The sequence below is a fragment of the Nelumbo nucifera genome, chromosome 1 (assembly GCF_055504915.1).
Source record: "Nelumbo nucifera cultivar China Antique chromosome 1, China Antique-T2T, whole genome shotgun sequence".
Classification (NCBI taxonomy): Eukaryota; Viridiplantae; Streptophyta; class Magnoliopsida; order Proteales; family Nelumbonaceae; genus Nelumbo; species Nelumbo nucifera.
This window is the reverse complement of record NC_142649.1, coordinates 183,108,834-183,121,843: the sequence shown is the minus strand read 5'-3', so window position 1 is coordinate 183,121,843 and position 13,010 is coordinate 183,108,834. Positions and strand designations below refer to the sequence as shown.

The window sequence follows — 13,010 nt, the reverse complement described above, 5'->3', positions numbered from 1 at the left end:
GCAATAAAGGAACAGTCAGCAACAACACTCACAGCTTGAGAATCGTGAGTTGTAACTCGATGATTGCCAACTTGGGGCTCGAGGTGCGGGCTCGAGATGAGACCCCTTGGCACCTCGCAACAGCCAGCACCGGTCTCGTGACTAGGAAGAAGTAGAAGGAAAGAGCCCTAATCCACCTCGCAATAGTGTTTAGGAGTGAGAGTGGACCAGAATCGAAGTACCCAATAACACAGAAGTTAATTGCACCAATGTGGAGCCAGCAAAGAAGCAGCAGCGGCAACGTCGTAAGACTTGCCGGTCTTCCGCCAGGAACAGCCGCCTACTAGAGCGAAGTAGGGAAAGGGAGGAGGTGAGCTCGGTAGCTGCACAATCGGCTCCTGCCTTGTAGAGTCAGCCCTCCCCCCTGTCGCCCGAGCTACTAGCAACCCCGGTGCCAAAGGATTTCAAGGTACCCTTGTTGGAAAAGTACGACGGATGTTTCAACCCCAACGATCATGTAGATGTGTTTCAATCTTAGATGCATCTTGTCGGAGCAGATGAAGCGTGCATGTGCGTGGCTTTCTCCACCACTTTCAAAGGACTAGCTCGGACTTGGTACAGGAATATTGCATCGGGCTCGATCAAAAGTTGGGCACAATTCGTGGATATGTTCATGGCCCACTTCATCACTAGTAAGAAGTGCCCAAAATCACAAGAGAGCCTTCTGAACGTGGTGCAAAGGGAAAACAAATCAATTCGGAGCTACATCAAGCGTTTCAATGAAACGTGTTTGCAGATACTGGATCTTGACCCAACAGTGCGCCTCACTGCAGTGCGGAAAAGAGTTGCACACAAGGAGCTCAGATGGTATGTCGGAGTAAATCGCTCGAAAGACATCACGGAATTCCTAGCATTGGTGGAGAGGTTCATAAGCATAGAAGAGGAGCTCGGCCAAAAACCGGAAAACCAACAGGGCGAAAAGAGGAAAAGAGAAGACGAAGGAACAAGCAATGACAAGCACAAAAGAAAGAAGAGCAGATTGCCGAGAAGAAGCAAGTCACCTCGCTTGAGAAGTAAGTCCCCCTCTAGGAGTTATAGGTCAAGTTGGCGATCCAGGACCCCTCCTATAGAGAGAACAACCTCTACTCCCCTCAACGCGAAACGAGGAGAAATCCTTATGGCAATAAATGACTCCTTCTTTGTCAAGTGGCCACCAAGGCTACGGGGAGACCCAACGACCAGGAACCCGAACGTTTACTGTCGTTTTCATCGGTGCCACGATCACAACACAGAAAACTGCCGAAACCTCCGCAACGAGATCGAAGAGCTCATTCGCCGTGAATACCTGAAGAAGTACATCTTGCACAAGGAGAAAGAACAGAGGGATCGACAAGAAGACCAGAGGAGAGATGCTTCGGAATCGAGCAAACAGAACAATCAGCCACCTCGGTAACTACCTGAAGAGAGACCGATCCTCGAGGTAATCAACATGATCACCAGCGGATCCATCGTAGCGGGGTGCACCACAGCAACAAGGAAGACCCTAGTTAGAGAATTAGAGCATGAAGCAGAAAACCCACTGAAGCAACCTCGAGTAGAAGAGCCCATTTATTTCATCGAGGACGATGCGCGTGGGATACAATATCCTCATGACAATGCTTTGGTCATGAAGCTCGTCATAAACGATTTTGAAGTGAAGCAGATCTTGGTGGACTCAGGTAGTTTGGCCGACATCCTATTCAAAAGGACCATCGACAGGCTACAACTGAAGCATAACGACTTGAAACCAGTAGATACACCCTTGGTGGGGTTCAGTGGTGAAGAAGTCAAACCCCTTGGTCGGGTCACGGTACCGGTAGAAGCAAGAACGTGGTCAAACATAGTGCGATTCCAGCATACTTTCCTTGTGGTCGCAACTTTGTCCCCCTACAACACGAACGTAGGTCGGCCCATCCAGCACGCCTTATGTGCGATAGTATCAATATACTACTTGGTGATGAAGTTCCCGACAAATTACGGAGTAGGGGTCGTACGAGGCGGCCAGCTCGAGTCTCGCAAGTGATGTGGCTACACTAAAAGGTAAGGCGAAGTTGGAAGAAGATGTTGAGCTAGAGCAACCAGCAGAATATACCGAGGAGCGAGCTACCCCGATGGAGGAGACAACCCATATACCAGTTTCCAAAACCGAGCCGACCAAGACACTCTAGATTGGTGCTTTGATAAATGAACTGCTCCGAATACAACTAGTAAGTTTTTTACTTAATAGTTTAGATGTATTGCTTGGTCCGTGGCAGAAATGCCCGACATCGACCCTAGTGTGATTACTCACAAGTTAAATGTGGACCCTTTAGTTAGGCCAGTTAGACAAAGAAAACGCAACTTCGCCCCGGAGCGGTGGAGGGTAATCGATGAGGAAGTTGGGAAACTCCTCACCGTAGACTTCGTCAGGGAGGTCCATTACCCGAGCTAGGTGGCTAACCTCGTGCTAGTGAAGAAGGCCAACGAAAAGTGGTACATGTGCGTCGACTACACCAACCTGAACAGAGCCTGCCTGAAGGACTGCTTCCCCCATCCTAGAATAGATCGCTTGATCACTTTGGCTTAAAAAACGCTAGAGCAAATTTCCAACGACTTGTAAACAAAATTTTTGAACTATTGATCGATAATAAAATTGAATATTATGTTGACGACATGGTTGTAAACCCAGTTCTCAAACTCTATAATTGATGATTTAAATTCTATTTTTCAAATTCTGAGAAAATTCAACATGAAGTTCAACCCGGACAAATGTGGCGTTACGTCGGGCAAATTCCTTGGTTACATAGTGAATTGACGTGGCATCAAAGCCAACCTTGATAAAATTAAGGCCATATTAGATATGAGACCGCCTCAGAAGATAAAGGAAGTCCAAAGACTAACAAGCCAGGTAGCCGCCCTAAACCGGTTCATGTCTAAATCGGCGGGTAGGTGCCTGCCTTTCTTTAAAGCAATGAAAAAGAACGAAAACTTTGTATGGACCGAAGAATGCCAGTTCGTGTTTGATGAGCTGAAAAAGTACCTAAGCACTGCACTAGTTTTGACCCGAACTGAGGAAGGTGACAAACTAAAGTTGTACCTCTCCACAAGTGACAAGGAGGTCAGCTCGGTATTAATCAGAGAAGTAGACTTAGTCCAATGGCTTGTCCACTACATAAGCAAAGTTTTGTAGGATGCGGAAACCAGGTATCCCAACATCGAAAAGTTAGCATATGCGTCAGTGGTAGTAGCTCAGAAACTACGTTCGTACTTCTAAGCCCATACAATCGTCGTACTCACCAACAAACCTCCAAGGCACATCTTGCTTAAGCTTGCGGTGTCAGGTAGGTTGACGAAGTGGTCCATCGAGTTGAGCGAATACGACATCCGGTTTGAGCCACGTCCCGTGATCAAAGCCCAAGTCTTGCGGACTTCGTAGCAAAATGTACGTTCAGTGCGCCGGCCCCTGGGATGACTGAGCCCGCTAAGATGTCGGAGGTATCAACCAACACGACATTGGTCTCGGTCAGGGAAGGATCGACTTGGGACAAGGAGCCCTGGATCCTCCACGTAGATGGCTCGTCTAATCAATGAGGAAGTGGTGTTGGACTGATACTGTACAACCCAAGTGGGGTGAAATTGGAATATGCTCTTCGGATTGGATTTGAGGTGTCGAACAATGAAGCAGAGTATGAGGCATTGATTGTCAAATTGAGTCTAGCAAAGGAAATGGGTGTAAAACACCTCGTCATGTGCATCGACTCTCAACTAGTAGTAAACTAGGCAAACGACGACTATGAAGCTCGTGATTCAACCGTGGAAGCTTACCTCATCAAGGTCAGGGAAATCCTATCGTGCTTCCATTCATCGTTCATCATGCAGATACCAAGGTCCGAGAATGCTAGCAAGCAGTAGCGACAACACAATGCGGACTGTATACATAGAATACCTGCCTTGGCCCAACATTCTTGTAGGGGGGGGGGGGAGAAGAGGTCACTCCCGTGTTGTAAGCATAATCCACAGGGCCCTACCAACAGAATGCAATGCAGCTCGGAGGGTAGAGTGCCAGTAAGCTCGGTACGTCCCTATCGACGGACGGCTGTACAGGAGATCCTTTACGCTCCGCTACCTACGTTGTTTGCAACATTCAGAAGCCGAATTAGTACTTCACGACATCCATAAAGGACTATGCGGAGGACACTTGGGGGGCAGAGCGCTTGCCCAAAAAGCACTTAGATAGGGCTATTACTGGCCCACCATGAAAGCAAATGCATTTGAGCTCATCAAGAAATGCAATAAATGTCAGAGGCATGCCAACATCCTCCATCAACCTGCCTCCGATCTATAGTACCTAACCAGCCTGTGGCCCTTTGCATAGTGGGGGATTGACATCCTCATACCATTTCTGTTGACAACCAGGTAGAGCAAATTCTTGGTTGTAGCGGTGGATTACTTCACAAAGTGGGTGGAGACTGAGCCGTTGGTGAATATTACAGCTCGGAACATGCAGAACTTCTTCTAGAAGAACATTGTGTGTGGTTTCGGACTACTCAAGCTGCTGATCACAGACAATGGGAAGCAGTTCGAAGATATCAAGTTCTAGAATTGGTGTATCGAGTTGGGGATTCAGCAAAACTTCACTTCGGTGGCACACCCGCAGGCGAACGGACAGGCCAAAGTGACGAACAAGGCCATCCTCCGCGGACTGAAAGCTCTCTTAGCGCGAGTTAAAAGGTTGTGGGTGGACGAGTTTCCGGTGTCCTTTGGTCCTATATGACTACCATCAAGATTGCAACCGGTGAAACACCCTTCAATTTGACATATGGAACAGAGGCAGTGATTCTGGCAGAGATCGAAGTACCAACGTTGCGGCTCGTAGCATACAATGAAGAGGCGAACGACGACGAGCTCCAGACCAACTTGGGCCTGATCGAAGAGGTACGCGACCTGGCCTATATCCGGATTGCGGCCTACTAGTAGCGGGTAGCTCGGTACTATAATTCCAGGGTCAGAAGACGATAGTTTCGAGTTGGTAACCTAGTGCTCCACAAGGTAATGGTACCTGAGCCTGAAGTAGGTAAGCTCGGACCGAACTGGGAGGGTTTGTACCGAATAAGACGAGTGTTCAGAGAGGGCACATATGAGCTCGAGACTATGGAAGGGAAACAAGTACCTCGAGCTTGGAACGTTGACAACTTGAGGAGGTATTATCTATGAGCTCGCGATTCTAATACAACTAAAAAATTTTACTAAGTCCACAAGACCACCAAGCTGGTCAAAAGGACACCGAACTAGAGAGAGGACTATAAGTCACTCCAAGAGCCTAAGGGTTATGGTGCCGAGCTGGCAAAAGACCTTGGCACGATATAAGTCCCATTCGCCTCTTCGGCATGGACAGATAAGTCCTATTCACCTCCTTGGCACAGGCGTCCTAAGACCCAATCGCCTCTTCAACATGGGCAACCTAAGACCTAATCGCCTCAGCATAAGAAACCGAGAACCTAGCCGCTTCGGCATGGGAAAATAAGTAGCTCGTGCGCAGACAGGTCGGGCATATACCCTATAGTGTTTGTTCACTTCGGCGTAAATTGAGATCGGGTTATTCTTACTCTGGAGTTCGGGAGTAATCCATACTTAGAAAAATTTTGCACAACAAGGATTTTCGAAACTACTACATTGTATTAACGAAAGGAAGTTTGAAGTACATGCAAAAAAAAGGGAAGAGTTACATCTACTCAACCAAGCTCGGAGGCTCGAGACATCAGATATATATGGGGGGTCTAAGAAAAGGGGCAGATAAACCTTAGTTGATATGGGGCTCCTCGTCCCCAACAGTAACTCCGATAGGCTAGTCGGTCTCCATACAATCCTCGGCAGCAACGTCTCTGCCTCCCTCCTCCGTTGTCTCTTCATCGAGGAGGTCGTCATCACTCTCCTCTTCGGAGTTCAGGTCCTTAGTAGCCTCTCCAGCCATCTCCTCAGTGACCCTGGATGTGGTGATAGCGCAGAGGTCGAGCTTGGGGAAGTCACGTCGTGTCAGCCACCTATTGAGCTTGAAGCCCTTGCAATAGGCCGTTGTGCCGGTCTCGATCAGTAATTTGCACTGCTCCTCCATAAACTTGTACTCCTCGACGGCCTAAACCTTAGCGTCCTTGATCGCGTCATCGAAGATCTCTGTGTGCTCCTTCATGAGCTCCTTGAGGTTCTCCTTCTCCCTTTGGAGAGCCTCCCTTTCCTCCTTGAGCTTCTTCTTCTCCTCCCTCAGCAACACGATTAGTTCTTTTTGAGCTCGCGCATCCTTTTCCAGCTTATGAATTTCACAACGAGCTAGGTCCAGTTCGCGTTGAATGCTCCTGGAGGATTCTTCGGCCTGCAGGGCCCGTTTCAGCTGCACCTCGGATTGGCAAGCTAGAGCGTGAATTGTAGAGTTCACCTACCAAGGAAGAAACAAAATCTAAGTACCAAGAAAGAGCAATAGAGAGTACAGTCCAAGGATCAGATATGTACCACCATACAGTGAGTAGCCGCTCTGGCCCCAAGCTGAGCCACTGGTAGATCGCCTCATTGCACGACCTCCTCGGCAAGGACCACATCCTTACTCTTGAGGAGACCGAGCTTCGGGGTCAAAATGCTCCGAACCGCCCGGGAGGAGTCATCCCTCGAAGGGGTGGCCGCCTGAGCGGACTGGGGCTCGGACACTAGAGCCTCCTCGGGTAGGTGAAGTGGAGAAGCCCTACCTTGGTCTTCCTCGACCAAGTCAATAATGGGAGGATGCTTGGGGACGGCGGTGTCGACATTGGATGTGGTAGCGGCCTCATGAGAATAGGCCTTCCTCTTCTTCCCCCTCTTCATGCTTCTGAAGAGCTCGGTAGTAGGGATATCAACCATGGCTCCTACAAAAGGTAACGAACAGATCAATTACAAAATCAAGACAAGTTGGGAAGAATAAAACAAGTGCATGCACCAAGATGGCGACCTACCAAGAGGACTCAGCCCGGCTTGTATGAGTTTTTCTTCGGACACGAAGTTTTTGAACTTCAACCCGAGCTTCGTCCAAGATCAGACTTCCTCCTGTGTCTCTTGTCCAACTTGATGCCAAGGTCCTGAATGGCAGGCCTCTAGTGAGTTGGAAATGGCCACCCTGCAATGTTATGAACCACGAAGTAGCGCTTCTTCCAAGCTAGGACTTTGTTGGGGATGTCGTGTAAAATCTTGTAACCAGGACAGGGAGACATGTAGTAGCTTCGCCTGTGCTCGGGGAGAACACAAGCGAAGTTCTTTTTGATGGAGTAGATTGAAGAAAAGATGTCGAGGGTCAAAGGCCGGTTATAGTCATGAAAAAGGGAGATGGTACCTACAATGTTGCGGATCGAGTTTGGGTGGAGTTTATCTATGGCGATGTCAAAAATTTGATGACCTCGACGATGAAAGGGCAAAGTGGGAATCGCAACCCAACTACGAGCTACTCCTCGAACACTACGATCTTGTCATGACCGTGATCCCAAGGAAACCTACCCAAGGGAATGTTGTATACAAGGTTATCGGGCAACTTGTACCGAGCTACCAGAGACAGGAGTCTATCAGCCATCATCGTGGAAGGACCGAAGCTGTCTTGGTCCCTGAGCCCGGCATGAAGTGGAGGCCCCCTTGTCAGAAGCCCCGTACTCCTATCGAGGTGAGTCCACTTTGGACGGTTTGGAGTCTGAACCCCGCACTAAGGCATTCACCTCGGCAAGGTGAGACTCTGCGGCCTGCACCGAGGTGCCTACCTCGGCCCCAGTGGATTCTTCACTTCCATAAAAACTTAACGCTAGACATGCCAAACTAGAGGAACAAGACAAAAGGAAACAAAAACAAAGAGAGACGAACTCACCAAGAAGACCGAAGGAAGCGAAAAGACCTCGGATGCAAAAAGCAACTAACACCGACTTGGAAGACTGAAGTGCGACCTTAACAAACCCGAACACACAATATGTGGCAAGAAAAATGGGCCCCTCTGGCCCTTATTTATAGCCACCGCGACTGGGGCTCAACGGTCGATATTTACAAAATCCGACGGCTCTCGTGAAAACCGGTTGCATGCGTCCTAAGATCAAAATCGGTTGAGCGTGCGATTTGACGTCCGTGGAGTTTATAAATGGCATGGCGTCTGCATGTACCTAATACACGATCTGGGGTATTTCCTAGTCAAGCCAAATGGGTCAAGAAGGTCCGACTGAAGAGCCACCCTCTGAACCGCCTGGAAGTTGCGCCAAATCCACTTGGGCTTGCCATGAAGGGGAGTGGGGGGCAATTGATGATGGGTGATTTGGCTCGACCTAATAAGTAAGGACACGTGGACACAACTTGCCAGGCAGACAACAAATCAGCATGTGGTGCCACGTCAGGAGATCACGGGACCTCAAGTTCTCAGTCACCTCGGAGCCGGAGCACCTCGGTACCCACGTACGCCGAGGTGCCACATAACCGAACATAGAAGCTCGCCAGTTGACTCCGAACTTCTCAGAATCACGCCGTGTAACTGTAGGCCTTATCCTCGTCCCACCCGAATCGGAGGGCAACGATCATTAACCGGTACGTTACCCTCCTTCCAAAGCAGAATGGATTCATATGTCGTGGGCTGAAGATTCCAGGAGTGTTTTGTGAGACCCATGGCAACCTAACTATATAAAGGCATCAACCCCCAAAACTCAGGTACGTGCGATTATTTGCTCACTAACCTACTTATATTCAAGTTTTCAGCTCGCAACCAGAGTACAACACTGACTTAAGCATCGAAACGACCTCGTCGGGTTAACCTCTCTGGGTTCTCTGATGCTTTGTCTTACAGGTTGGCCCAACTCACTACGCAGTCAGTGTCTAGATAATCTTCGAGCTAGTAAGTTCCAAATCACGCACCATTAGAGATGAACATAATTAAATGATTGGGAAATACATATTCAGCAATCACCTACTTAAGGGAAATCTAGATTAATCCAATACAAGTTTATTAGTCAGAGACTATTTAAGTATAGGAATATTTACAATGGGTATTATATAGAGTTTCAATGCGTCAACACGAGATATGAATAGATACGCACCGTCTAACATTAAATAGCCATCCGTTGGCTTCATAAGACAGGGAAAATATCATCATCTTCATTGTCGTCACCCATATCCAAATATTTGAAGCTGACATCTCCCGTAGGATCCATGTATCTGAAACTTGGGTTGACGTAGCACTTCATATCGTGGAAGAGATTCAGATTGTCTACTAAGATAGAGTACACAGGGGAGGGGGATGGGAATAAAATGTAATTGAAAACATTGAGCAAATCTAACGATTTACCTGGACGAAGACTGTACCATCAGTGTACGCGTGAGGATTGATGGCACGAGTCGTTCGCTGACCACAAACGTTGCAGGTGAAGGCCACACGCATTCTCCGACGAGGCGACTTGGTGAAGAGAGACCAAGGGAAGGTCGAGATCCTATCCGTGTTGGACTCCGATTCCGATCCGGCGGGAATAGATGGACCTTCCATTCCTGAACCCGTAGTCCAACCTCGGCCGGTTGCTGCACTCAGAACCAAACCCATTGCTGCATCCTAACATATGAAAAAAAAAGTTTAATTAATGAAAAAGTGATCACGAATTTATTCCAAAGAGAAGAAAAAGAGCACCTGAGATAGAGGGGAAAGAGAGACGCCATCGTTCGAAAGAGGAGCAATGTTCATTTGGTTCGAATTAGACCGGAGGTCGGCGTCATTGTCATCATCTAATTCGAAATCTAAGAATTTGTTAGAAAAAAAAAAGAAGAAATAATGCAAGGGAGTAAGAAAAAGATGGTACTTTTGGAGGCGATTGGAAATCTAAGAGGTTTGGTGGACAGATTCTTCTTTGGGGAGAAGATGGAGAGAGGTGAGGATGAAGACATGATCGTCGCAGAAGATGTTAGGGTTTCCATAGCCGATAACAAAAAAGACAACACAAACCTCTCCTTTGTATCTCGCTTTGGTGTTTATTTATTTTTTGCAGAGTATGGGATGTAAGAACACAGAGACTCTTTCTTCTAGTTCACACAAACAATTCGGTCGCACCACAATTTTGTATCAACCAGACGACCAGCTCTATCAAATAGGAGAGACGGAGAGAACTGGAGAATCAAGAAAATATCCTCTTCTTATTCTTCTTTTCTTTTCTTTTTTTTTTTGGTAAAAGAAAGAATGAAGAAAATATCTGCGGCCAGGAAAATGATCTTTCGAATTCATTCCGTTCCTCAGATTTAAGTCGGTTTTGGTTGGACTGTGTAGACCGGAAAATCTGAAACTGGAACTGGAACAGGGACCACTATGATTGGTCCAGTGTTTGCACTTGACCCATAATATCGCAGTGAGATGTTGATCCATCGTATCAATCCTACTGAGTTTTGCCTTCCTAAATCCTAACCTAATATCTAATGGTGCCTTGCAGCTACAAGCCATGGCCATCAAATCAACTCAAGCCATCGCCCTTTCTCACTCTCTCTCATTCTCTCTCTCTCTCTGTTCCAGTCTTCCGCCATTACTCTTCTTAAACTTTCCAGCGTGTCGAAAATCTCGACCTTCATGGAATGCGACTCGTCTTCCACTCCAAAAGTATGGACTACAGAATCTACCTCAACCATGCTAGATCCTAGTGGCTTCCTGACTTGTTTTTCCTTCATTAACTTCCTCAATCTGGCTGCATCCTCCCATCTCCCCGCATCCTCATACATCTTTGCCAGCAGAACATATCGCCCTGCATTATCAGGATCAAGAATGAACAATCTTTCGGCAGCTTTCTCAGCAAGCTCTATATTGTTATGGATTCTACAAGCACCTAACAGTGCTCCATAAACATCCTTTCCGGCCTCCACAGGCATTTCATTGATAAATTTCACAGCCTCATTAAGACGGCCAGCTCGCCCCAGGAGATCAACCATACAAGCGTAATGCTCATCGCGCTTCTCCACGCCATGATCCTCCATTTTCCCGAATAGTTCCCAGCCTTTGTCGACCCATCCAACATGACTACATGCAGACAATAGGCACACAAAGCAGATGCCATCGGGTCGTACGCCACTGTCCACCATTTGTGAGAATATTTCTAGTGCTTCGTCCGCAAGCCCATGCATCCCGTAACACCTTATAATTGCATTCCATACCACAATGTTTCTGTCAAGCAGTCTATCAAAAAGGTTCCGGGCGGTCTTCAAACGGCCACAATTCCCATACATTGCAATAAGGCCACTACCCAAAGCAACATCAACTTCCATTCCTGACTTTACAATGTAAGAATGAATCAACATTCCTTCTTGGATGGTAGCTGCTTGGGTACAAGCTGGGAGAGCACCAACAATAGTAGCATGATCGGGCATGCCTACAGTGTCATCCCGCAACATTTGGTGAAGAGTCATGATGGCGTCGTTAGGATGTTCATTCTGGGTATAGCCTGCTATCATGGTATTCCAACTAACCAGGTCTTTCTGCGGTATTTGATCGAAAACTCTCCGAGCCATTTCAATTTCCTTGCACTTAGCATAAAATGATACAAGCGCATTCCCCACAAACAAATCCCACTCCAACCCAACCTTGACAACATGGCCATGGATGACCTGGCCCTTGTTTCCATCTCCCAAGGCAGCACATGCCTTTAGAACAAAAGGGTAAGTGTATTGATTCGCAAGGACACCTTTCCGACGCATATGATCATAAATTTTCACAGCTTCCCCAGAAGCACCTGAACTTGCATAACCCCGAATAACTACATTCCACATAAGAACATCTCTTTCAGACACGCGATCAAACACTTTCCGGGCATCTTCCATGTTGGAGCCGTTGTCCTCGGCATACCGGCTTACAAGCTTTGCGGCAAGAAATGGGTTCTGCTCATAGCCGCAAGTAATGATTTGAGCATGGATTTCTTTGAGACTTTTCAACCCATCACAACGTTGTAAGAGACATGTGTACGCAAAGGAGTCTCTGTAAAACATCTTCCACCCCGCTGCACTCAAGTGTCTAACTGAATCAAACCATACTCTGGTTAACAATAGAAGACTTGCTCGTAGGCTTGAACCATGCATTTGGATTTGGGTGAAAAGATGTACATAGATACTTAGGACCCTATTGACGTATTACGTCAAACCAGCCAACCAAAAAGTAATTGCTCGCTCGGACCTTGCACTTTCTTTCTCACATCGAATAACCCGATTTGCTAACCGATGCCGCCGGAAATCGTTCAGTCCTTGTCTGATGTTAAGCGATCTGGTAGCTCCCACGTGTCAGATGGTTCAGATGCCGATTCATGTGATTCTTTATCGGGGCCGAAATGATGGTGGCCGAGCTAAAGTATTTCTGTAAGAGAGGATGTTAGTGTTTGGGTTGTCTCTATCTGGGGAGATTACGAGATCGACGCGAAGGTTACGATCTATTCGGTCAACTTTGACGCATGCGTCGTGGTAGGCCGGTCTAACGGTCAAGGTATACACACACCGGAGATCTCAGGCTGGTAACGTATTGTCGATCCAAGTCAGTGGGTTCTCCTTGTTGGTCGTCATCGACTCCTACAACTCGATCGGTCTTTGAAGCATGTCGCCATGAGTGGGGAGCCAATCAGTTCGTCTTGGCTGAGGTGGAGGTCGGCCTGAGTGAGGTGTTTCGGGCTGACTTACCGAGCTAGTTTGCTTACTCAGCCCCGAGGTGTCACTCTAAGGCCACGTGTCACGGGATGATTAGGAGGACCAAATTACCCCTCATCAATTGCCCCCTAGGCCCCATTCCCGAGCCTACATTAGCTCGACGAAGGGAGTAACTTCTAATTAGGTAATTGGTTCGACTGGTTTGTAGGTCGCCCGACTTGCTTTCTTTACTCGATCTGAAGTTAAGCAAAACCGCGATAGTTTTTTCAAATTTTGAATTTGGGGAAGAGGCGCGCGCTGCGAAATTTAGAAAGAGGCACATGCTTTGAGAGCGCTGGTTTCAAATTTAAAAAAGAGCACCACGGGCGCATAAATTTTGA

The 13,010-nt window shown here is 47.5% G+C and overlaps 2 protein-coding genes across 8 annotated transcripts; one reads left to right on the top strand and one right to left on the bottom strand.

The window, feature by feature from the left end:
* Window positions 1–517: 517 nt before the first annotated feature.
* Window positions 518–1,432, top strand: LOC148804229 (uncharacterized). The gene has a single exon (XM_088900146.1). The coding sequence runs from the start codon at window positions 518–520 to the stop codon at window positions 1,430–1,432; it is 915 nt and encodes a 304-aa protein (XP_088756272.1).
* Window positions 1,433–5,819: 4,387 nt separating this feature from the next.
* Window positions 5,820–12,373, bottom strand: LOC104595983 (pentatricopeptide repeat-containing protein CRR2, chloroplastic-like). 7 transcript variants are annotated; one of them, XM_088895532.1, is made up of 6 exons: window positions 9,656–12,373; window positions 9,323–9,580; window positions 9,075–9,215; window positions 6,975–8,869; window positions 6,502–6,887; window positions 5,820–6,427 (listed from the first exon to the last, which is right to left on the bottom strand). In XM_088895532.1, exon 1 carries the CDS (start codon window positions 12,073–12,075, stop codon window positions 10,462–10,464), a length of 1,614 nt encoding a protein of 537 aa, XP_088751658.1. In that variant the 5' UTR covers window positions 12,076–12,373; the 3' UTR covers window positions 5,820–6,427; window positions 6,502–6,887; window positions 6,975–8,869; window positions 9,075–9,215; window positions 9,323–9,580; window positions 9,656–10,461. The 7 variants fall into 7 exon arrangements, with proteins under 7 accessions (XP_088751658.1, XP_088751659.1, XP_019053082.1 ...); XM_088895533.1 differs by lacking the exons at window positions 5,820–6,427; window positions 6,502–6,887; window positions 6,975–8,869 and having other exon boundaries at window positions 8,903–9,215; window positions 9,656–9,762; window positions 9,825–12,373; XM_019197537.2 differs by lacking the exons at window positions 5,820–6,427; window positions 6,502–6,887; window positions 6,975–8,869 and having other exon boundaries at window positions 8,903–9,215; window positions 9,656–9,750; window positions 9,825–12,373.
* Window positions 12,374–13,010: the final 637 nt, after the last annotated feature.